This window comes from Aythya marila (assembly GCF_965140915.1).
Source record: "Aythya marila genome assembly, chromosome: 1".
In the NCBI taxonomy this organism is placed as follows: Eukaryota; Metazoa; Chordata; class Aves; order Anseriformes; family Anatidae; genus Aythya; species Aythya marila.
Window position 1 is genome coordinate 148605406 of NC_139042.1, and position 25606 is coordinate 148631011.

Sequence of the window (25606 nt, forward strand, 5' to 3'; positions counted from 1 at the left end):
TCCACCACTTCCCTGGGCAGCCCGTTCCAATGCCTAACAACCCTTTCGGTAAAGAAGTTCTTCCTAATATCCAACCTAAACCTCCCCTGGAGCAGCTTTAGCCCATTCCCCCTCGTCCTGTCGCCAGGCACGTGGGAGAATAGATGAACACCCACCTCGCTCCAGCATCCTTTAATGTACCTGTAGAGAGCAATAAGGTCACCCCTGAGCCTCCTCTTCTCCAGGCTGAACAATCCCAGCTCCCTCAGCCACTCCTTGTATGACTTGTTCTCCAGACCCCTCATCAGCTTCGTTGCCCTTCTCTGGACTCTCTCGAGCACCTCGATGTCCTTCTTGTAATGAGGGGCCCAAAACTGAACACAGTACTTGAGGTGCGGCCTCACCAGAGCTGAAAGATTCTCCCGTCTTCTGCTGATACAGGTTACTTTTGGGGCTGATATACTATCTGTGTTTTTTTTTTTATTATTTTCTTTCTTTCTTTCTTTTTTTTTTTTCTTTTCAATAGTATGTTTTCTTTAATTTCATTTACTTTCAGCCAAAGCTGCATTCCATAAACCATGGCACTGTGTATTGTGGCAGAGATACTGTAAAGGTCTTACTAGTTCTTCTGGATGAAGAAGCAGTCAGTGCTCCTACCGAGAACAAAGAATTATTATTATGTGAAGATGAAAACTTAAATATGTTTGGAATCACCTCTGTTTTGACACTCTTCAGGTGAGTAATACAAGGTTTTTGTTTGTTTGTTTGAAGAAAAGATCTTACATTGAGTGACCTAATAAAAAACTGACATTACTTACACTAAGCTAGTGACTAAATTGCAGTCTCTTGTGAGGGTAGGTGTGAAAGGTAAGCGTTCTTAGGACAGTTTCCAGTTCTTGGAAGTATTCTACCTCCTCGTTATTTTCAGCGTGGTTTTGTAATATGGACTTTCTGGGCTATTACCTTTCTGGGCTGCACAAAACCCATAAAGAGTATCCTTTGCAACAAGTCTTCCAAATATTCATCTATATTCTTAAGTTCAAATAATGTGTGTTTGGTAGCTGATTGCATTTATATTCAGTTTGAAGATTCCTCCTTTGTCTAGGTATGGTACAAAAGATTTTTGAATGATATCCTGTTTTCTTCCTACATAGTCATTATTTTGCAGTGAAAATTTTAAAATAGTTAAATAGATTTTCATATCGTGACCCACCAGTCAGGATAGTTTCACACAAAGCATGTTGAAACAAATCCATATGCATGAAGATTTATTGGTAGGGGCTGTAGCTGATAGAATATGGTACTCTGATGGTGAAATTTATTTTGGGGGAAGAATAAAACTGAGAGTGAGAGGATAAGAAATAAAACTCTCCTCAGTTACCAGCCAGGGTTCCCATACAAGCATCTCCTACAATACAGCAGCTGGTTCCCCAGTAATACTTTTCCCATGATAACTATATTGTTTTCATAAGGACCTCCTAAACCCCACTGCTTATTGTACCTGCTTTTTGATGATACTAGCAGTGACTGGAGCATCTACTCATCAGGGCTGGGGCTACACAGCTTTTAAGCTGTGTGCTTACACATTTTTTGGTCCCTTAGCATTAAAAAGAAACAAGAAAAAAAAAAAGGCAACCATGAAAGAGTAGGAAAAGTGGGGAATTAGGAGTGTTTCTTATGCTGGTGGTAATTACGTTCCATGAGAACCCCCTATAGCAACACTATCAGAGTGTGCAGTTGCAAGGTCATGAGGAAAACAGGAAAGGAAGAGAATAACAAGTAATTAGAAAGGAAGAGAATAACAAGAATAACAAATAATGCCACAGAGAAAACTCTGCCCTAGCAGCCTGGGTGAAAAGATGCAGAGCTGTGAGTGGAAAGCAAGCACTAGACTTCCAGATATAAGGCCCTTAGCAATACAGAAGGCAAAGGTCTAAGACACTGTGCAACTCTAGGTTACTGATGTTTTTGTTTGTTTGTTTGTTTTTATATAAGAACTGTATCACCTTTGTCTGTTAGTCCTGAATTGGACAATGGATGATCCTAAATTTAGGACAATTTAAGGGTTCCATTAGATTTATAGTTCCACCTTCTTCACGAAACCAACCAAACAAGCACAGTCTAATAAAATTTAGAAAAAAATAGTTTCATTAATAAAAATTCTGATTAACCCTGTAATATTTTTTTTAATATAGAAGGCAGACTGGAACAACATATTTACATATTTTTCACTGCTCAGATATCTAGAGCTGTGTACATTACTATTGCATTAAGGAACATGTTTAAAATAACCAATATTTAAGTCTCTTATTTTTCCATTATTTCTGATTCAGGAAAATTGATCCACATTTTAACATTTAAAGTTGTTTCATTAAATTGATAAACCCTAACTGGGATGTATTTTTATCAAAATAAAAAGAGCTTAATCTGATTTTAGAATAATGCTCAAGGCCTGACTGAATTCTTCTTCCAAATAAATGTTGCTATTATTCAAAGCTAGGTCTTGATTTGTTTTCTTGAACAACTCTTTTTAATTTAAAATGAAATTAAAACCACCTATATCTGAATAAGAGTGCCTACTGAGTTTCACTTACCACATTTGATTTTTCAGCTAAATTGCCTTTCTTGATTTTTTCTCCAAAAGTTTAAGGCATTTGTTTGACTTGAAATCTTCTTATTGGTGTAAGGAGGTGCTGCTATCTGGAAATTTATATTGTAACCTACACAAAATTATTGTGTTTTCCTTAATATTTCCTAGTGGACAATTTGCTTTAGATTTTATTTTCCAGTGGGCAGTTTTGTGTAGTCATTTTAAGAGAACACTGCTGCTTTCAGATGAAGGCTGAAATTAAATGAGAGCATCTCATTTTTAAAACTTGAACATTTCAGGATTTTTACTTTCTTTGATTTACTGTTTTTTAATAAACTGTGAGATTAAATTAAATGGGTAGATTTATCTGTCTGTTTTGAAATCCTGATAAAAAACACTATTGCTGAAAAGCAGATATTGTGTGTTGTTTAACTGCTTTGTTGGTTTTATTTAACTGGAAAATATATTTTTGTAATTCTGTGGAATACATGAATATTTCAGAAGTGGAAATGTAAGCAATGATGATACATCCTTGATATTTTGGAACATCCAAACCAAGCTGAAGTTTTTCTTACTTAATGAGTCTTTCAGTGTACACCTCAAATATTTTCCCGTCATAAGGACCACATTTCAATCTTCTTGAAAATATTCCTGTTAGGTATGCATTATAGAAGTGCAAATAAAATTTTCTTCTTTTTTGATGTTTTTAGTTCTTATTTTATTTCAAGGCTGCATGCAAGGCAAGTGTGACTAAAGCCAGTCATTATTACTTGCTCATTTTTTTCCTTGCTTTTTTATTTCTATATAGAGAAGGAAAGTTAACATGTTGACCTGGTTCACAAAGCAACAGATCTCTTGGAAACTGATTTTGTAGGTTCTGAAAAGGAAGCTCACATATCCATGCAGTGGAGAAGCAGTGATAATTTAACCAACCACTTATCCTGAGGAAGCATCAGGTGTTGGAAAAGTGGGACACTGAGGATTTTGTCGCTATGGGTTACAAGGAGGGCTCATGAGCCGTAAAAACAGAGTAGATGGGAGCTTGCCAAAGCTACATATCTTGGCAATTTAAATGGCAAATATATTGTAAGGGCATCCAGAAATTTTGCACCACAGAAAAATGGAAATAAAAGAAAGTGAACTAAACACTAAATTTTATTTATGGAATAAATAATAGAATAATTGAATAGAATGAGGTAAATAAATTAAATAAAGAATGAGTTCTTCTGAAACTAAACAACTGTCTTCATATGCACAGGCCTGCCATGAGCTTAAACCGAGAATTATTTACATATGCACAGATTTCTTTTTTTTTCCAAGAGCAAACAAAAGTCCCTCTTATATGCATCATCTTTTTGCATTTTATACCTCAATTTTTTTCATTAACTTATGTACCTATACATATACATACTAGTACTTCACAAGAAGTGAATATACTTAAGAGTACTTCATACACAGAGGTGTATGGTGAAAAGCATGTAAAAAGGAGGAAAGTTATTCTGGATGTCAGCAATATGCTGCTCAAAGACATGGAAGTAGAATGCTAGGTTGGTAACCCACCATTACATTACCAATAACACTGTTGTTGCAGAGCTATTGTAAATTTACTGCAAAAGGATACCAGAAATTGCAACTGTAGGTTTGATTTCATTATGCAGTCTTTAGTTGTCATGGTACATGTAGTTACTCGGGAAGGAAGAAAACAAAGTAAGGTTTGGAGAGAGAAAATGTTTGGCTTTCTGCTTCTGAGGAGCTTGCTATGGTAATTATTTTTCTTAACTAATTGCATGCATATGTTCTGAATACTTGCTATTTCTTTTTAATATAGATCTCCAGCACAGTCTGATGGATCTTCCCCAAAACCTCTTAGACAGCGTATTCAGAAATCTATGGATGAAAAAATAATTAAGGTACTTCATAAGAATCATTATGCACAGACGGATACACTGAAATAATAATGCTAAAATGAGAAGAATAGTGTTAAAAATCTCAAACACTTGTCTGAAAGGTAGTCCATAGCTAAAGAAGTGATTACCTAATAGTTAGTGGCCTAACTCAAACAGTACTGCAATATTAAAATGAAAACATCTAACACTCTGGAAGATAGAGGCTTTAAACTTAAAAATACTTCCTCATGAAGAAGATATCTTAATGGCAATTTGCTGAGTTAGACTATATTTCTTCATTTAACCATCTATGTATGTCAGGACTATGGAATTAAAACAGGTTATGTGAAAGCAAAAATAATATTGAACATAAGGACCTGATTTCAGTTCTGAAACAATAATTATTTTTCATTATATTTTTTTCAGAACACTTAAAAAAAAACAAACAATCCATGCTATTTTGTAGATGAAATTGAGCATTACAACAATATGTTGATATTGTGAGTGTTTGTAATGAAAAGACCAACTTCAGTGTTTCTGAATATTGCGGGCTTTCTAAAATCGCATTTTACATAGTCTTTTTTTCTCAAAACTGTCAAATGTTAATGTTAGGACTTTGGAAAGAGAGCTTGTATCTTCCACAGGATTTCAACAGAGCGCTAAATGTGAAAGTAGTGACTTAGTATTCTTTACAAACTTTATTCTGACAACAGATGAAAGCACAAATATAATTAGTATGTAGGAAGGCAACAGAGGTTTTATAGGCCATCAGAATTAGTTTTGGAACAGCATAATGAAACATACGTCTCTGCCACTGAAGATGAAGGGAATTTTAATATATTACGTGTATGAGAAATACAAAGTCATTAAAAAGAATTAAAATGAAAAGTACTGTCAATATTTCCAGCATGTGTTTTAAGCATACTCCAATTCCATACAGACTGTGTTTTTTTTAGAGGGGTAAATAGGAGGACGGGTGGTTTGGATACATGCACTAATTAAGGTGAAATTTAGCTTAAAACTAGTAGGATAACATTTGAAAAGACTGGAGCTGATAAAAAAATCTTCATGATAATTTCGCTATAAATAGCATATTTAAATTGCAGCTCTATTCATCAAATAGCAAAAAAATGTGATATTCTGTTTGCGTAATACATTGAAATAATTTTCTCATCTAAACAGAGGTTTTGTAATTCGATTCATGAACAGCTCTATTCAACATCCAAAATATCTACAATTAATTTATCATGATTTACTGGAAACATACAAAGTTTTTTATACAAATTGTGAAAAATATGAGACTTGAGATTGATTCATATTATGAAATCATTTTCACTTTTTGAAAAATATGTTTTTGCTAATCAAAAACATGAGATTAGCTACCATGGAGAATTGCTGTGCAAATAATAGTTCTCATCAAAAGTCTCTGATATGACAATCTCTTGTGCTGCTTTTGCTGATCCTAACAAGTTTGCTGTGACTTCTATGCCCCTTGTTAACGTAGTACAAGAGTCTATTTTTCTCTAGGACTTTTGTCTTAGCCTTGATTTCACCATGACACTGAATATGCCTGTAGCAATAGAATTAAGTATCTAGTGTTTTTAGCCAATAATTTTTGAGGTCTTTCAATCCACTTCTAAATCCAATTTTGATACTCATAAAGTGCCTATTATAAATGGGGAAGGCTATATTGAAATATAAACTTTTATCTTATAAGATCTTTCATCTTAAGAAAAGCAAAATTAAGAGGGAACAAGCGACATGTCTAAAGTCTATGGTTTGCCCTTGTAGACTTTATTTGGTGTCTTGGACTGTAAAGTTTGCTTATAGTGTTACCTTTTGTAGATTATATATGTGATGGTTGACACTCTTTACATACTTTAGCAATGTGGATGATAAGGTGTGTGTTACTAATGTTAACATAAATGGCCACTTGGATCTACAAAACTAAAGTGTTTCAGAGCAACATTGGGGCTGCTAAACTGACTCTAGTAATTATAAGCATTCTTCATGGCTTTCTTCCAGTGTATCACTATTATATGAGAAAGAAAATGTACAGCTTGGAACTGAGGCCAAATATCTCACAATGTTTTTCCATATTAAAAAAGTGAAAATAAAAATCATACAGTTCAAAATGTAAATAGTCTGTAAATATGTATGAGTATAGACTCAAATTCTTACTCTGGTTGTGATACCTGAATGTTTCACATTGTTTGCAATTCTCTTTTCTGTGTATCAGCCAAACATTGCCATCCAAACTACATTGTATGCTTGCGAAGTCGACAGTTATTCTCCTGCTATTCTTATGCTCACTTCAGGCTTACTTCTTGCAGTCAACTGAAATTACTGTTGCCAAAACATCTACTGACTTTTCTAACTGAAACTCAGAGATAGTTCACTGCCCTTTGTCATTGATCTCCATTCTCTCACAGAAAATCCTGCTTTCCTTCTTGAAACATTATTCATCTTTTATTTTGTCTTTTCTTGCTTGTCTTTTTACCATTCTAACATTTTTACAGGGTTTCTTCTGCATGTTTTTTCTCCTTTCTTTTCTTCCTTTTATTGTGAAGACTTACAGGATCCTGTCTTTCCCTTTTCTCTTTCTGTACCTTCTTTGTGGAATGATGTATCTACAAACAGAAGTTCAAGTATCATCCTGTTCATAAATCTACACTTAATCTAAGTATATCTTTTGTCAAAACTAAAGATTTTGTAACTTTTTCTATAGCGTCCTGTGAATCAACACCTGTTGATGTTGAAGTGGTATGTCTGTTTGTCTTCATATATTTAACACTGGGGACAGTATCCTTTCTATTACTTTTTTTGTGCCCTAACAGCTCTGGAATGTATTAATTCATAAGCTCTATCCATACATCCAGTCAGCTATAATATATTAAAAATTCATCTTGCTTTTTGACCACGGTGGTATATTTTTCTTGGAATTGATAGATGCAGCTTTGGCCTGTCTTCACTGAGATTGACAACCGAACAGCAAAGTGGCTAGATGCTAAATGCCATTCTTCTGTTTGTGTATCAGTCTATTTCTTTAAGTTGTAGTAGATACAAGCTACTTGGTTTAACCCATCCCAGCCACATTGATTATTTCTGATTTGCTGCCCCGAGATATCTGTTTTTACTTACGTTCAGCCTACAATACTAGTTTTCACTGTTGGTTTGTTAATTTTGAGACTAACTCTTCCAGCTGTCTTGTTTTATATTTTTTCTTATGGCTGAAGAGATTTCCTGTGGATATCTGCAAAACTCATTATCCTCATTTAAAGTTTTTTTAGTACCTTTAAATCAGCCTCTCCTCAATACTTAGCAGTTTTATGTATTGAGATGGATGCCTATTACAGTGACTAATTTGGGTTCCTTTCCTTATGAATCCATATATTTCTTGTCTTAGATTGTAATGTCTCTTGGTAGAAATAATTTTTGTTCTGTCTTTACTGTGCAGCACATAACACAATACGTTCCTTGTCCATAACCACAGATTTCAAGTGTTGTCGTAGTATTTATCACCTTTTTATGCTGAAAGTCAGTTTTCATAATTATTTCATACAACTGTCTGAGAATGTGTACAGGTTGCTTGTAAAATTCACACTTCTAAATTTTATTATGTATGGTGCACTAATTTTAACAATTGACTCAGAAGAGATGCTGTACATATATTCTGAATAAGGAAAGTAGAAACATGATGTTTCTTCTTGTTGTTAGTGATTCTTTTGAGAAATTTCTTATTCAGTGTATGTGATGGTAGTGTTTGTTCCATAAAATTGTCCTAAGGACCCTTTGTCCAGACTGCCTCTGGCATGTGATTAAATTCCTAGTCTATTAACTATAGGATTTGTCCCATAGAAATCTCTTTTTCCATGATATATGAGAGAGGAAGAAAAATTCAGTAGTGAGTACCCAGAGTAGTAGAAAAACACGGTAGCTTGGTTCTGTGCTGAGTCCCATCAAGAAGCATGAATAAAGAAGTTTAGGAAAAACTAGTAAATGAAGGAAGAAAGGGACACTTCACTAAATTAAAAAAATATATAAAAAATAAAAATTATACCCTGTCCTTCTGTAAGAGGAAGTGATTTCTCACATCTGCAGAATTACGCGGAGAACTGCAGATCGATACTATTTAAACCTATGGCATAATATCATGAACATATTTTTAGTATCTAAAAATATGGAGAGTGGAAAAATAAACAGGTAGCTATGAATTGGAATTTGTATTTAAAAATAAGATAAACCTATGATTTTTTCCATTGTACCAAAACCAACTCCTGGCAACAATGAAAGAAACAAGGAAATATTTCATCTTGCAATCATTAAATACTGAAACAGATGCAAAAAGCTCACCTAACTATATGGGCATTTGTATGACACCACTTTGTCCTTTGAAGAAGGAGAAATTTGGGGAATTAGTGTGTTGTACTTTTTCATTCCCTCCAGCAGAAGTAAGAAAGAGAAATAATAAGAAACTCAATCCTCTCATAGGGTGAAGAAATCAGTTGTGTTTCAAGGTTGCTATCTGTTGTTAAAGGGAAGTGTCTTAATGGGGAGTGGTGTATTGTGGAAGGAGTTATACTTTCATTAATGTAAAACCCCATTATTTGGTTATTGATTTTGCTGAATGCAAGCAGTACTTACTGTTGTGTGATTTTGTTATGCAAGCAGTACTTACTGTTGTGTGAGAGGAATGGAATGACTGTCACAATCATCTCCTTTAATTAGGTTAAAGATCAACTTAAGGCAATAAACAGGTTGTATAATAAAGATTTTAGTCTTTCTTTTGCACCTGAAAAGATTAACTGGAGTTTCAAGCTGTAGGGAAAGTATTATAATAGAGCTAATGAGGTTGGGTGAAGCTGAGAACACTAGCAGTTAAGAAGGAAGGAATTAAAACATATTAGGCTGTGAGTATATAATATGTGAGAGTAACTATTTTATTTTATTTTATTTTATTTTATTTTATTTTATTTTATTTTATTTTATTTTATTTTATTTTATTTTATTTTATTTTATTTTATTTTATTTTATTTTATTTTATTTTATTTTATTTTATTTTATTTTTTAACTCAGGATTGTTTTTGGCCTTTTGGTGCATTGTTTTAGAAATCTTGCTGCATTGTTAACACATTTACTCCACAACAGCTGCAAGAGCTTTCAGTAGTTTGGCATGTTTTTTTTTCTTCCTAATGTAACTGTAGATAACTTTTCCTATATGAGGCACTATTTTCTTCCAATTGGGAACATAACTGTAGTTTTAGTTTTAAAAGAATTTGTGGCTAAAGAACTCTAGCAAATCTTGGCATGTTTTAAGTTCATTGTAATTTTACTGTGTATAGAAATCCTTCCAAAGAAAAAGCTCCACAAAGCAAAAAAATTACAGTCTGCCTTTCTCATGTGACTTGTTCATGCTTATGTAAAATGACTTAATATCTAGCTTCATCCATTTCTGTTATTCTTCATTGCTTAGTTCCCTAAATGCTGTTACTTGAGAAAATTGTTTTTGCCTATTTGTGATTCCAGTAAAAATAAACTGTGACCTGGAAAACCATCAACAGGAAGTTATCAAGAGTTTTCTGTATGCCCACTATAACTGTGAAGAGAAAATTCATAGCAACAGAGAAAATAATCCTGCTTAGGTAGTTCTCTCATCTGTAGTAGCAAGAAATTTTCTGACTGGAATATGAGTATCAGGAACACTAAACTCATTAGTTTCTATGGGTATGAAGTTTGCCAAAAAGATGAGTACCTGGAGGAGAAAGGGGAAGGGGAGACAAAGGTTATGTCTGCACAAAATCCGAAGAAAGTTTTTATTACTTGTGTCGAAAATACCATTTTTGTTTCTACAAGACCCCTAGACTACTTTCCAAGGATCCCTGCCTGTGAATTTTGAGTACTCTCAAAACCCAATAATGATGTGATTTGTGGCTGTTCTCAAATCAGTAGTGAGTTAATTTAGGATAGCAAAAAGCTGGCATAACGTCGCACTAAAAAAAAAAAAAAAAAAAAAAAAAAAAAAAGATGGATTTGGCAAAATCATAGTTTAAGCCATTGCTCCTTGTCCTATCACTGTACTCTCTGACAAGTGTCCCTCCCCAGCTTTCCCCCCTTGAGGGGGGAAAGTTTTTTCCCCCCCTTGCGGGGGGAAAGCTGGGGAGGGACACTTATCAGAGAGTACAGTGATAGGCCCCCGCAAGGTCTCCCCAGAGCCTTCTCTCCTCCAGACTGAACAACCCCAACTCCCTCAGCCAGTCTTCATAGGAGAGGCGCTCCAACCCCTTGATCATCTTTGTGGCCCTCCTCTGGACTCATTGTAATAGGTCCATGCCTTTCTTATAAGGGGACACTAGAGCCAAACACAGCCCTCCAGGTGGGGTCTAATGAGAGCAGATTAGAGGGACAGAATCACCTCCCTCCACCTGCTGGCCATGCTTCTTTTGTTGTAGTCCAGAATACAATTGACTTTCTGGGCTGCAAGCACACATTGTTGGCTCATGCCAAGCTTCTTGTCAACCAACACCCCCCAGGTCCTTCTCATCAGAGCTGCTTTCAATCCATTCTCTGCCCAGCCTGTATTTGTATTTGGGATTGCCCTGACCCAGATGCAGGACCTTGAACTTGGCCTTGTTGAACCTCATGAGGCCCACCTCTCAAGCCTGTCAAGGTCCCTCTGGATAGCACCCCTTCCATGTCTGCCACAACACACAGCTTGGTGTCATTGGCAAACTTGTTGAGGGTGACCTCAGTCCCACTGTCCATGTTACCAACAGTATGAAATGCTTTGCACAAGTCCAGATAGGTGATATCTGTTGCTCTTCCTCTACCTACCAATGCTGCAACCCCGTTGTAGAAGGCCACCAGATTTGTCAGGCACAATCAGTCCTTAGTGAAGCCATGTCGGCTGTCACCAATCATCTCCTTATTTTCCATGTGCCTTAGCGTAGTTTTCAGGAGGATCTGCTCCATGATCTTGCCAGGCACGGAGGTGAGACTGATTGGTCTGTAGTTTCCTGTTTCTTCCTTTTTTCTCTTTTTAAAAATGGGGGTTATGTTTCCCTTCTTCCAGTCAGCAGGAACTTTGCTGAATTGCCACAACTTCTCTAATGTAATAGCAGCTTAATAAGCAATAAAAGCTAGCTATTAGGTAATTAGCTATGAGGAGACTTTTTCATGTTTGTATAACATGATGCTTTGCTTTGGTGAGGACATTTACCATTTATTCTTTTAATTCTCTTCCCTTTGCACTCTCTTTTTTCAATTTACCTTTACTACTTTTTCTCAAATAACAAGGGTAAGGGTGCAGAGAATACATTTTCTCTTCCTTTTTATCTCTCTTTTCCTCTTCCAAATAGTACTCTAATTGTTTGGCTGGAAAATAAAAACATGTGTTTGTTGTTACTGATGTAGGTTTTCAAATTCTATTATGCTATTCCAGTGTATAAAAAACAAATCTCAACATTCTTACTGACTAACTATTGGCAGTACTGTCTGTATGCAGATGGTGGAAGGAGATCTGGAATAGATTATCAACTAACTTTTAGAAATAAATAGAGCATGCACCATTAATATTTTGTATAAATGTGAATGTTTTATGTTGGCATCTCAAGGAATTGAAATGTTCCTTTAGGTACAGAAGTCAAGGTGGGAGAATGTGTTACATATTCTGTTCATTAGGACTACTAACTGACCTACATGTGCTGAACACAGCATGTCTTATATTCTGTTTTACTTTTTTCCCACTGAACAATAGTAACAGTAAACCCCATTATATGAAATGCAACAGAATTTCTTTATCCATATAAGTACAACAATAACATCCTTCTTGCTTGTGAAAAGGAACAGGGACACTGAGTATGAGTTAATTGCACACAACTTATGCGCAACTACTTGATTAGCAAGTTGAGCTCTCAACATCCTTTCACTCTCCCAGAGCTGTGGGTTACTGGGATGGTGACGTGAGTGGAGTTCAGAGAATTTAATGTGCAAAACTTCTCATTTTTAGGGCTATTTCAGGTTGTTGAAAGGCTTCATTTTGTGTTTTTCAATCAAATTCTAAGTTGCTCTTTTTTCTTTAAAAACTTTCCAGAAAAGCTTTACATTTTATTTCAACGCTACACTAGTGCTCTTTTGTTCTGCCTTCAAGCTATTAAAATTTGCTTGTTGCTAACTCAATGTAATGCAGTTGGCAGATATACATTCCTAGACCAGAAGGAAAGTTTGACTGTTTCAACAAGTCTGGTTTTGCACTCCTAATTCATATAAATCCTCTAGGTTAGTAGTAGCATCAGCTGAAACAGTTATATTTGAGCTTTGTATAATGTTTGTAAATGACTAAATGGCATGCAATATGATACAGAATGAAGTTTTGAAGCATATTTCAAGCTTCAGTGCAGTTGAAATGAAGACAGATGAGTTTGTGAAATTTTTCAGTATTTGATCTTTACTTCAGTCCTTTAAAGCCACATATTCTAGTCCCTGCAAACTAAATTAGTAAAGTGTCAGGTGAGAGTGGTAAAAAGAAACCCTGATACCCCGAAAAACAACTGAATTTGTTGTTTATAGAACAGTAACTATCGAGCTTTCTTTGGTATTTTTTTTGTGCTGCATATATTATATCTTCATCAGCTCAGAATAAATTGTAGCTTATTTGCCTTTTGCAATAAGGATATGTGATAGAATTCTGTGCAAGATATTGTTGCATAAATTTTGATTTGTGTCATTTACTGAACAATAATTGAGGATTGAGTGGATTTAGAAGGATTATGATGAAGTATTGAAGAAAAATAGCAAGCCCAGAGGAATTAAAATTATGTTTTAATATTTCTATTAATATTAATTCTTAAACTAAACAAAATTTAAGCCCCTTATATTCTGATTAAAATAATCATATAAATTAGGATGTTAAATTTAATCAAACAAGATTAGAGTTGTTTTTATAATTATTTCAAATTATCTTTCTGATTATTTGGGTATAGTTGCTCTATTCTTCTGTACTGAGTTTATGTGGTAAGGTAGAAGGCCTACGGTTGTGGCTTCTATGAGAAGAGATCAAGAGCTACCCCTATGTTGGTCAGAGCCAGTTCCAGCTGGCTCCAAAAGGGACCCACCACTGGCCAAAACTGAGCCCATCAGTGATGCTGGTGGCACCTCTGTGATGATAACATATTTAAGAAAGGGTAAAAACAAAACAAACAAACAAACAAAACAAAACAAAACAAAGAAGACAAAAAAAAAAAAACAAAACACACTGAATGGTAGCAGTAAGAAAGGAGTGAGAAAAATGAGAGAAACAGCTCTGCAGACACCAACATCAGTAAAGAAGGAGGAGAAGATGCTCAAGGTGCCAGACTAAAGATTCCCCTACAGCCCATGGCAAAGCTTTAAGTAAGACTACATGGGTCTTATTAAATCAGAAAAAAATGTTTCTTTAAAAACAACAACAATGGCAACAACAAAAACCTGCACTATCGTGGATACTTAGGCTGCATCTCAGTGGTAAAAAGCTGGAGTCTGTTGGTTTATGTGGATAAAAGCAGTATCTGACCAGACTGGCATAAACTGTGACTGAATTTTGTGGATGAAGGCCCCTGTGAAAGGAGGTTTCTGGCAATGTATTCTTTTCTGTTCTGTCTAAATTTGAAATTTTGAGTGTGAACTAAAACGTCTGTAGGGCTGAAACTTGAACTCGAAGAAGAAAAGTGGAGTTGTGTAATGCAAACTTTTAAACCTGAAAAGTAGCTGTAAACTTCCTATTCACCAAATCCAGTCCAAAAAAAAATAGTATTCCTTTTGTGACATTTCTTGCATTTTCTTTTTTTGCTGATATTTCTATTGCATCACTTATGCAGTTCACATTTACTTGAATTTACCTGTGCTATTGTAATTATTAGCTAAAACTCCTAATCCATGCCGTACCTTTCAATATATTTTATATAATTCAGTAGAACTTCAAATGGTAGTGAGGACACAATTTGTCTTGCAGAGTATGTAGAATTTGTGATAAATTGACCAGAAAGTACAAAGCTTGACCCTGAAATTCTAAATGATAGACAAACTGTAGGCTAACCATAAACTGAGGAAGGTTGACTGGGAACCACTGCTTCCAGTAAATATAGATATATTGACTCTATTAAAATTTCTGTACAATTTTTTGTAGATAAACCATATATTTTTATTTGTTTGTGCTATAGAGCTAGGTTACCTGCTTCCAGGACTAGAAGGAAGACATGGACATGCAGAACCAGATACAGCAGCGTTCTTCAATATTGTAGATTTCTGTCAATTTAGGGTGTGTGGGTAGGTTTTGCAAATATGGATTTGGGCATAGGCATTCAATATAGAAATGCCTTTATTCTGTGATTAAATGGAAAATCTGAAATTTACTAAAGAGAGATGTGAAATAATACTGTATACTGAAGTTTTAGGTACAAGTATATTGAAGCTTAATTTATATTAGCTGTCATTCTTTTTTCAGTGTTACTGTTGTAAGTATTCTTGAAAGGCTATATACTTTGTAAATGAGTACTTCATATGAACATTTTTGATGTGAGTATACTCATTTTTCTAGTATTTGATCTAAAACTTTCAAGACAGGAGAATGGAAACTTGGTATTTTATTAGTCTTGCAAGTAATGCCTTTTACTTCTATAATAAAGATAATATCAATTACTATTTACAGATGAAGCAATCTTCGATCAAATCTCAGTTTGCATGTACATATAAAAATGAATCGAGTGAGATAAAGGGTCATGGTTTCTTCAACAGTAGCCGAATGTCAACCTATGAACATCCTGCACCAAAGCAACATTTACAAGGTAAATATTTCACAGTTAAGCTGTAGTACAATTGAATAAGTGAATGTGATAGCTAATATTTCAAGCGTTATCAGAGAAGGCTTTAGTAAAACTGAAGTAGAAATATGTTTTCAAGAAAAAATTGACCTCTCATTATTTTGTAAATTGTGTGATGCAAATGCCTTTACATTAAAATTGGAATGCTAATGTTTTAAAAATTTATGTATCTTTGAAACATGTGTATTAGTATTAATGCTATCTTAAAGAAAAAAAAAAAGATTTATTTTACACAATATAGTGTAAAATATACACTTTCTTCTTGTATTACGTAAACAAACTACCTGAAATTTATATTTTTGCAATTAAGAAAAGCCACATTTGGGTTACTCCAGTAGAAGCAATATCATATCTGTAATTTCTAGGCTCTTTAAGTATCTTTTCCAATATCTTAAAACTTTAAATACACGTCCCTAATTCAGGTGCCATAACATATTTTTAGCAATATCGTTTTAAAAAGGCAGTGTACTTAACACATAGCAAATGTAACTATAATGACCAGAATAGTTTTTATTTGCTTTATAAAGCAATCATTTTGATTAAAAATCACTTGACAGTACTCTAATAGAAAACAGATGAATAATTCCAGGTAATATTTTTAATTTTTCACATATGTTTTTGGTACTCTTATATGACAGAAGGTATGAATTCATGTCTTGACACACCAGTGCTTGGAACTATTTCTGAAAATGTTCATCAGAATAGAAATTATACAGAAATGGGAAGATTGAGTTGTCGGCCAAGAAACAAGAACTCCAGGAATGAACAGATGGATTTGAATAATGACAAAGTTATCTGTGATGAGGAAAACGAACTATCTTTGCCAAGAAATGCTAAGAAACGTAAGACTTCAAACCACCCTCAGAAGAAATTGGACAGCAAATTTGATGGAAAAGGAAAGAACAACAAAACTGCAAGCAAGAATAAATTGATTGCTGGTCAGGCAAAATTAACTCAATTTTTTCGACTGTAACTTTTTATTTTGACATACATGGTCTGTTGACTCTTTCAGAAGTTGTAAAATTTTGCAAGTAAAGGGTGAAAATCATTAATTGCTTCCCTTTATACTCAAATAAGTGAAAATAGCTTGTGTGTAATATTAGACAAATATTTACAAGTCTGGATTATGCAGAAGTCTTTTATTTTTTTTTTGATTACAGTACAACAGTAGTTACAACTATGTTCTCTTTTTGGTAATGAATTACGTTTCCCTCTACATTGTGATGTAAAAGTATTTTAGATGCATATGTATAGCGACACTAAAGCACAATAACTTTTAATCATGTTAAATTCATAATAAAATGTTTAATCTTTCTCAAAGAAGGTGGTGTAGGTCAGTCATTTTCAGACTTGCCAACAAGGTCGATAGACTCTTCCCAGCATACACCTGAGCACTACAGGAAAAATGTGAAAGTTTAAAACAGCAAAGAACTAGGAGTCTTTACGGCCTCTGGAAATATTGTTAATTTAACAAATGCCTTTCATACACCCAACCAAATACAACAGAAGTAAATTGGAAATGTGGGATTTAATGAGCCCTGACAAATCCCAAATATCCCATGTATTTTCTAAACGAGTTGTTATCAAATGGTGTCAGAGACATTGCACTATACTTTGCTAGAAAAATAATGTGTGTTAAAAAATGAAAATACACTTACTGTCAAAATCTCTCCTTCCTATGGGGAATTTAGCTGAATTTTCTTCATCTGCAGTCTCTCTTTCCTGTATTGATTCAATATTCTGAATTTCAGTGTCAGCTGGAAAAGCCATGGCTCCTTTCAGTGCAAGATAAGGTAGTTGCTTTCTGCCCATGTTGATTGGCATAGCATGACTTAAGAAATCATCTCTGGAGCCTGTACCCTGTTTTAAGAGAAAACAAGAGTAACAGTTTGTCTTGAAAAAGATATAATCAGTTGTGTTGACTTTTTATATTGTCAATACAAGTATTTTATCATTCAATATATCTAAAAGCAAGTAATGACCGGCATTACATCTTTGGCTGAAACAGTTTTATGGAAAAATATACTTTAAAATAATGTCTGTCATATTTGGTGAAGTTGGAAACCTGTTACTTTATATAATGACATACTGAAACATATGCTTTTTACCCATTACTTTTGACTGCGTATTTATCTGTTAAAATCTGATATTATTTATTTTTTTAATTCAACTGCCCAGGTTATGCATTTAAAAAGTTGGAATTAAGTACTTGCAGCTTCTTGAATGTATTATGCTTAGCTGTTGTTTTTTTCCTATATTCACCAGGTTATTGCTTTAAATTATTGTATTTGTCTTATAAAGGGATATAAAGAGAATTTCTGTTTTACACTTAATAAAAAAATGTAAAACTGAAAACTCACAAAAAACTTCGCGTTTCTGTCATCCTCTTCATCCAAAAAGCTTTCTTCAGCCTTATAATGCTTCAGCAAAGGTATGGCTCCTCTCTTTCCAGCTCTATCTCCATTTTGAAGAGTTTTTCCTAGATTGAATGTGGTTAGCAACATATCTTCATCTTCAACCTTTTGCAGAGATTTTGAAACTGAGAGTAGAAATCCTTGAGAAAAGAGAGAGAGAGAGAGTATTAACATATACGATGAGATATACATTCTTAGTTACTTAATGCTTGCATAGAAGTTAAGCAGTTTTCAAGTTCTAAGAAAGCTTTTCAGCTGTAAATTAACATGTTCTCCATCTGTGCCCACTTTATATATGTTACAGAGTGAATGGAAACTACTTCAATTGCTGATGAGTTCTTTTAAATGAGTCGTATTAAGGAGTAACCTTTTGTATAATCCTTCTAATCCCATCTATTGTTTAGAACTACTTAAACTTTTCTTTAGTATGGGTAATTTGTTTCATTGTATGTTTTTAGAATAGCATAGATTAGCTCCTTAGAGGGATCAGGGTAGCAAAGTTCACAGAAAACATGGATGTCCATTTGTAGTGTTTATAAAGCTTGGCATCCATTTAAGGCAATTTGAGAAAAGGCAATTTGAGAATTTACATAAGTAAGCAGGACTGTTGTAAAGGTGTGATTTATCGTGGTTTTTGATCAAAAGTGATCTATTAAAGAGCTGGAAAACTTCAAATTTAACAACGTCTTGGACTACTACTGTGTTGGAGCTGAAGTCATTAATTTGTCCATTATGTTTCATTATTCAAAGGAGTCATGTTAGAAATCTTCTTTAATACCTGAGTAATTGTGTGCATTTTCTTTCCAAAAATGGACATTTACCACCTACAAATATAGTCAGATATGCTTGATAGAAAAGTAGAAAGAAACTTCATTTTTATGTTAAAAGTCTTTGAAGTATATCTTTTATTCTGTAGAAGGAAATGCAGGATTTTCTGTATAACATTTTTTTTATTTCATCCGGAAAGCAAATGGGACCAGCTCAAATTTAGCTAATCTCTTTATGTCAATGATTCAAACCACCTATTAATTGACTGTGTGTCTCTGAGTTTGTTCTCATCCCTTAAATTTGTGTTTATTTTAACCTTCAGGGTACTGCATAGAACCAAGCATCCTGCTATTCAAGGCAAACCACTAGAAAGTTGACCAATAAACTGAACAGAAGGGGCACCATTTCCCCCTTGTTTTCATCCCTCACTCTCTGTTTTGCTTTTCATGCTTTTTCTCTGTCATATATTAGCAATATTTTTGTTCTATTAGCAAAAGTGATTTCTTACACTGCTTCTCTTTTTTGTTGTTGTTCTTGTTTTCTGATGGTCTTCCATCAGAAGTACCTGCCACTGATGTGGAGTGAAAGAGAAAGACTGACCAGCCTACAACATATCAGTGGTAGCTGCAAACAAGTATACATTATGTCTTTATACAAACATGAAAAATGAAACCTTCCATTTATATGTCTGAGTGCCAGTCCACATATTTAGTTTCAGGCACACTTTTAAACTACAACTATCTCTTCTTGTTCTTATTAAGAACCTCACAGAGAAGTTGAAGTACAGCCTGGATGAGCGGACAGTGAAGTGGATCTAAAACTAAGTGAATGGCTGAACCCAGAGGGTAGCTGTCAGTGGTGCAAAGTGTAGTTGGAGGCCAGCAACAACTGGAGTACCCCAGGAGTCAATACCGGGTCCAGTCCCGTTTAGCATCTTCGTTAACAATGTGAACAATGGGGTAGAGTGCAGCACCTCAGTAAATTTGCAGCTAACATGAAAGAGAGTGGCTGACTCACCAGAGGGGTTGTTCAGCCAACCAGAGGGATTTTGGACGGCTGGACAGGTGGGCTGACAAAGTAGTCTGTTGGGAAAAATTTGCCCATATGCTGCTTAACATTAATTGAACTGTTCTTTTCTCTGTTTAAAAACAAAGAGACAACCAAAAACTATTCCTTATCTTCCCCCAGCTAAGTTTCTTGTTCTGAAAGATCTTCTGCAAAACTGTCCATTGATGATATGGCGATATGTGTAACAGTTAAGGGACTTTCAATCAATCAGAAAAGTGGAAGGAAAAGATATTCCTCAACGAGTATTGGTTATTGGCTTCTTACTGCAGGAAAAAAAAAAAAAAAAAAAAAAAAAAAAGAGTCATGACTCTGAGCATGCTGCTTAAAAGCTACAGCACTAGTCAAATGTTGAATGGCAAAATTATAAATATTGGCTTTTTGATTACAGCAAATTCGAATAAGGTAGGGTTTTTTTTTTAATATTTTTTCTTTTTTTCCTCCTGCTACTAGATTCAACATAAATCTGTAAGCAGAGAAGCTTTTTGGTCTCATAACCCAAGGAGCAACTTTGGACTTCAGAGTATAAAGGAAATACTTACATCCTTTTCTTAGTTTTATTAACCTCAGTCTGCCTTGAGATTGCTTTGCTATGTCTGCCAGGATGCCTGGTGTTTTGCAAGTCTTTTTAGACTATTTGGTTCTCTTCAGTCAACTGTACCTCATCAAGCAAACTGTAGTTTATATAGCCACTTTTGCACTTACGTTTTTATTCTGTAATAAGAGTTTGAATTAGTCTGTTTTGATATACAAACCTGTATTTTTGAGAAAAGCCCCTAATTTGTTCTTTGCTACCTTTATCAATTTCTCTGTGACATTCAGGTCTGCTGGGTACTCTAAAAATATTCCCTTTCTTGAATGCAAGCAGTTCATGAACTCTCCACCATGGGGTTCAGTAGCATCTTTTTATATTGAGTAAAGGGTTTCTCTTTCATTCCGAGGTATCCTGCCAAGCTTGCAATAAGATCTCTCCCTTCTTCCATACAGGCATTGGCTTTTAATAATCACCTAATTTTAAGCTGATTTTATTCTCCTTTTGAAAGAGCTAATAGCTCAATCCAAGCAAGGCAGATAGATTTGGAGTAGGACCTGGGTGGTCCCTAATTGTGTTGTCCCAACCTTTGCCAAATTTCCATCACCCCCCAAGTCCATACAGCACTTTTAGCTAATTTACCTCCAGTTAAAGTCCTTTAGTGCATGAAAGTTTGCTTGTGTGCACTCCTAGCAGTGCTAGCAATCTTAGATGAGAGGTCATCATAGATAGGAATATTTTAAGTCTCTTCTGATCTGAAGAGCCCTTCAGGTGTGTACAGGTCACCTTGTATACATGTGACAGAAAGAATGATGTACTTAATATGGTGATCATGATAACTGAGAAGCAGAGGTGGAAATGTCTGAGCATGGTAATCGTACTCAGAAGTATAGTGCTTAAGATTCTCAAAACAAGAAGAAGCAGTTGTGCATTCCTGTTTCCTGACCCAGACCTGTTCACACCTGTTCAATATCCTTCTGGATAGGCCTGTCTGGATGCCAACCTTGGCAACCTGGTCTGGGGAACCTGCTTTGGCAGGGGGGTTGGACCCAATGATCTCTTGAGGTCCCTTCCAACCCCTACAATTCTATGGTTCTGTGATACAGCACAAAATTACTGTGGATGAGACAGTTAATTTGTCTAACAGAAGGAGCTCCGTTGTAAGCATAATAAAAGAGGCTGAGGAAGACTGCAGTCCCTTTTCTTTGCAGGGTGATGAGTAAATTTCAGGTAAATAAAAACAGAAAACAAACAAACAAACAAACAAAAAAACAGGAGATGCAACTGAAATTCTGAACTGCCTTTGACTTCATGATGTCTTGGGGAAGCCATGAGCCTGGCTATCCTGTGCAAGTCTGCTAGAATTTGTGAAATTTCTACGCTTTACCATTAACATTCATACAGTTTTGACAATGCTGAAATGAGTCACTTGTTTTAGATAACTAGCACTGAGACAGGAGAATTTCTTTAGAAGATTTGCCTTTTGAAAGTGTTGAACCAGCGCTCCTGGAACCATTACTGGATCAAGCCCTGAAAGGGCAGTGAGTACTGTTGCTGATATACAATGATCCTACGACTGACCATGGCTTGGATTTGAGAGCAGGAACACTTCCTCTACTTCCAAATTCATATGAAAGAGATTTAGTTGAGGTAAAAGGACTTTATTACCAATATTGTCACAGGTCTTTTACTTGTCCATAAATTCTACTGAAGGTGTATTTATGTTCCATGCGCGTAACTACAAATTCTTTTAGTGAGCTGAATCCTCTGAGTCTGTTTGCATTAAGAGAGATGATATACTGCTCATGTGGGGCTGTAAGATGAATGAACCCAACTCTGACACAATTGCTTTCCACAGACCAGGTGTATAGTAAATCAGCACTTTGTTAAAAAAAATAATCAAAACACTTGGATCTTCTTTATCTGAAATTTTTATCAATATTGACTTTTGTGTTCTCTTTTATATTTCATTCCCATTTAAAAATAATTTCATTTTCCTGTTTTTTTTTTTTTTTTCCTTTTTTTTTTTTTTTTTCTTCTACTGATATTTTGTTATTATGGCAGAGCATAAGCCTCAGGTTTTAAGAATCTTGGTTCTTGTGAAGCAATAACATTGCATTATGTGTCCACAAAGTATTTTTATAGTGCTTTGGACGCGACGTACATTCTTGAGATATGCTATTTTGTAAGTAATTCCTGAAAAGAACACAAAAGTCAGAGGTGTTTACAAGAAGCTGTGATGCCTAAAGAGAGCACAGAAATGTTCCTATAAACTTCATATGTTAGGCTGAGTCACATACTTAAGGCATGGTTCTGGATTTCTCCTGCTGGGTCTTTTGGTTTTGTTGTTGTGAATTGAAATTCAATACCCACACAGAATCTACCTGGTATTTTTTCTGCTGTTTCCCATTCCAGTTGTTCATACTAACTATTCTGCTGTTTATTCCTGCCATTCATGTGCACATGGTGTCCAGAACCTTACAATATTTGTGATATCTTCATTACAGCTGTAGATTATTATTTCAGTGCTTATGATTGTTATCCAAGATCTAGGATTGGCATTATGTTTTAGTAATCACTGAATCCTTGCAAAACTTTCTCTTGAATATTATCTATGTCAGCAATCTAGCCAAATTGTACCTGTTTCTGTTATCTCAATTACAGTCGGGTCTTTTTCATCCCAAACATATGAACTTTGTATATGATGAATCATGGCTCACAGGCTCTGAGGAAGAGGAGTTGCAGGCCGTTAATCATAGAGTTTCTACACTGCATTACCTTTGTCTTCAGATGAGACTGTGCTACCACTGATATTCAAAAGTACAGCCAGATACTTAAAAAGTTTTCAAGAGTTGCTGCACAGAATGTCAGTCGCACTGGAGATTCCAATGGAAGCTGTCCAGGAGAAATCACATAAGTTTCTGGACATAGTATGCACCTCTATGCCAGCATGCCTTGTAATTCCCATAAATGAGGGCCTCGTGGAGTCAGCCAAATTACTCTGGCAGATGTCTGCACCCTTAATATTGACAATCCAGATGAGTGGATTATTGTTATCCTGTGTTTTTAGCAAGCTTTGAACAAGTTTGTAAATACTGGTGCTGGAATTGTTATGTGCAGGAGCAGTCCACTGGACAGGTGAGCAATGTGGTCTACAAAGATCAATACCACAAGATTAAAAAAAAAATACACAAAACTTTAGTTAAATAGAAGCAAAACCAATCTACTTTTAAATTGTCTTGTTCTAGTTTTGAACCAGTGTTGCTTTAATCAGGGATGTTTTTATGGAATTTAGAATTCTTGTTCTGTACTCAAAAATATCAGAAAATTATTTGCAATAATAAAGAATTGTGAAAGATTTGCCTTAGCAAGAGTTACATTTTGTAAAGTCTGGTTCATTTCTTGGCAAGAAATAAAAATGGTTAGCCTAGTATATCCCTGTGTTTAGCATTTGTTTGAACACCAAGGGTCATTTTGCCCAAAGGGAAGCAACATCAGTTGTCTTCTTTGGGAAATGTACTGCTGCAGTTACCTTTGCCAAACATTACTGTTTCAATTTGGTCATTTATTTACATGTCAAATTTTGAATAAAAGTACTGTTTGCAGCTCATATTACTCTGTCTCACCATTTTGGGAGATGCAGTCTGCCATTCACAGTTGAATCCTCACTGATTCATATTCAAAGAATAATTAACTGCTGACAGTACATCCGATTCTCTGAGATGTTATCGGCGCACATCCTATAACATACTCTTTTTTTGTTTGTTTGTTTGTTTGTTTGTTTGTTTTTGCTGTCACTGCCTGATGTAGACATTGAATTGTAAGTGACATTGAAAGGAGCAAGAGTTCACTGCCCTTTTTGCTATACATGTATACATGAGGCAGATGAGTACACAGGATAAGCGTGTACTTTTTTCTTTTTCTTTTTTTATTATTTATTTATTTTTAAGTGGAAGTGGTACATATACACAAAGAGTAGAACCAATGTAGGTTACAGCTTTAGCTGGGTGACTCAGTGATGCTTTCTACAGAATGTACATTCTCACTGGATGTATAGCAATTTGCCAGTGTTGTTCTATTTGAGATCTGAACTCAATGGTAGATTTTGTTCCACAGTCTGTTGAATCTTTGTTTACTGTATTGCACTTTAAGCCAGCTTGTCATTCAAAATAACTTGCCTATTGCAAAAAATAATATATATATGTACATATATAAAAATTATACATTAAAAATTCAGCACTGACTTAATATTAAATAGAAATAATACAAGCTTATAATCTCATCTAGATGTTTGTGTTGTTTTTTTTTTTTTTCTTGATCAAAATGAAAGACAGAGATTAATTTTACCATTTTCTTACCTCTAGATTTTTGAGAAATGTTTTTCTTGACCAAAATGTGAGGTGGAGATTACTTTTATCCATTGCTTACTCAAAAACCTAATTCCAAATTTTTGGAAACTAGCATTTGAATATTAGAAGTGCTACCATCATTTCAACCACTTCTAAGATAGCTCTCTGTTAGCTATGTTATTTATTTTTATGCAGATCAGACTCCAGCAGAGCTTAGTTGACTTAGAGAAGTGAACACATGGCAGAACTATGTAGAAGAGTTGGAAGTACATTTTAATAAATGGGGCTTACTCTCATTTAAAATTTTACATGGAATCTGTTGTTCTTCAGTAGTTTCTCCTATCCTACTCCCTGTCTGTACTTTCTATTGAGAATTTGAACATAAGAATGGAATATAGCTACAGGAAATACCTTTGACAGTCAGTTTAGAACAAATGATTGTTTCTTCTTCAGTGTCTCACAAATGTGTAAAGTAAAGCAAGACAAAGTAGAACAAGACCTGGTGAGAAAGGCTTCAGGAAACTAACTCTTCAGTCTACATTTCTCTGAACTTTTCAAAGAATGAGATTGAAAGTTTTCTCCACATCCTGCCTTTTATGCATAAAGGAAGACTCATTCCTCTAGCCTTATCAGAATTACTATGAATGCTAACAGTGATGGCATTAATAAGTTCAGCAGCAGCCTGATAAACAAGCAGGATTAGACCAGAAGTTCTGTTGTTCCATTAATAATGTTACAAGAGAAGGGAAATCCATTACATTTGAAAATTTACATGTAAATGCAGATTTTAAATGAATTTGTTTCTTTTCTTGAACATGTTCTTTGACATGTAATATTCTATTACATAGTTTTTCATACGTCAATAATTTTTCTTGAATTTTTTCTGTTCACGTACATATGACAGAGCCAGACATAAATTTGGAGACAGTCTTCTCAATTATTTTTTAAGATAGTATAGTAATGTCATTTGACACAGAACACTTACCGTTTTGAACAAGCTGCAATATATATTTGATAATAAAGTAGATAAACTGGAAATTATTTTTGCTTCTGAAATACTACATACACATAATAGTGCTGGTAGAAAGTGTTACAATCTTGAACTTCTAATAATTTAACAGAGTTCATGCTTAGAATTTACTGTTTAATGAAATTTTAACCATTGGATAT

At 34.7% G+C, this 25606-nt stretch overlaps 2 protein-coding genes across 4 annotated transcripts in view; one reads left to right on the forward strand and one right to left on the reverse strand.

The window, feature by feature from the left end:
• The window catches only part of PARPBP (PARP1 binding protein), a 52930-nt gene extending 36017 nt beyond the window's left edge, over positions 1 to 16913 (forward strand). Inside the window, exons 8-11 of one of the 3 annotated variants that reach the window (XM_082784480.1) lie at positions 536 to 714; positions 4398 to 4479; positions 15137 to 15272; positions 15947 to 16913. In XM_082784480.1, coding sequence (XP_082640606.1) covers positions 536 to 714; positions 4398 to 4479; positions 15137 to 15272; positions 15947 to 16281 — 732 coding nt within the window. In that variant the 3' untranslated portion in view covers positions 16282 to 16913. The remainder of the gene's footprint in view (positions 1 to 535; positions 715 to 4397; positions 4480 to 15136; positions 15273 to 15946) is intronic. The other 2 variants (XM_082784481.1, XM_082784482.1) reach the window with 2 other exon arrangements.
• On the reverse strand, positions 16653 to 17914 carry PMCH (pro-melanin concentrating hormone; the record flags this gene model as incomplete). Its single annotated transcript, XM_082784483.1, has 3 exons — positions 16653 to 16702; positions 16967 to 17168; positions 17669 to 17914. The coding sequence occupies 3 exons, from the start codon at positions 17912 to 17914 to the stop codon at positions 16653 to 16655; spliced, it is 498 nt and encodes a 165-aa protein (XP_082640609.1).
• Positions 17915 to 25606: the final 7692 nt, after the last annotated feature.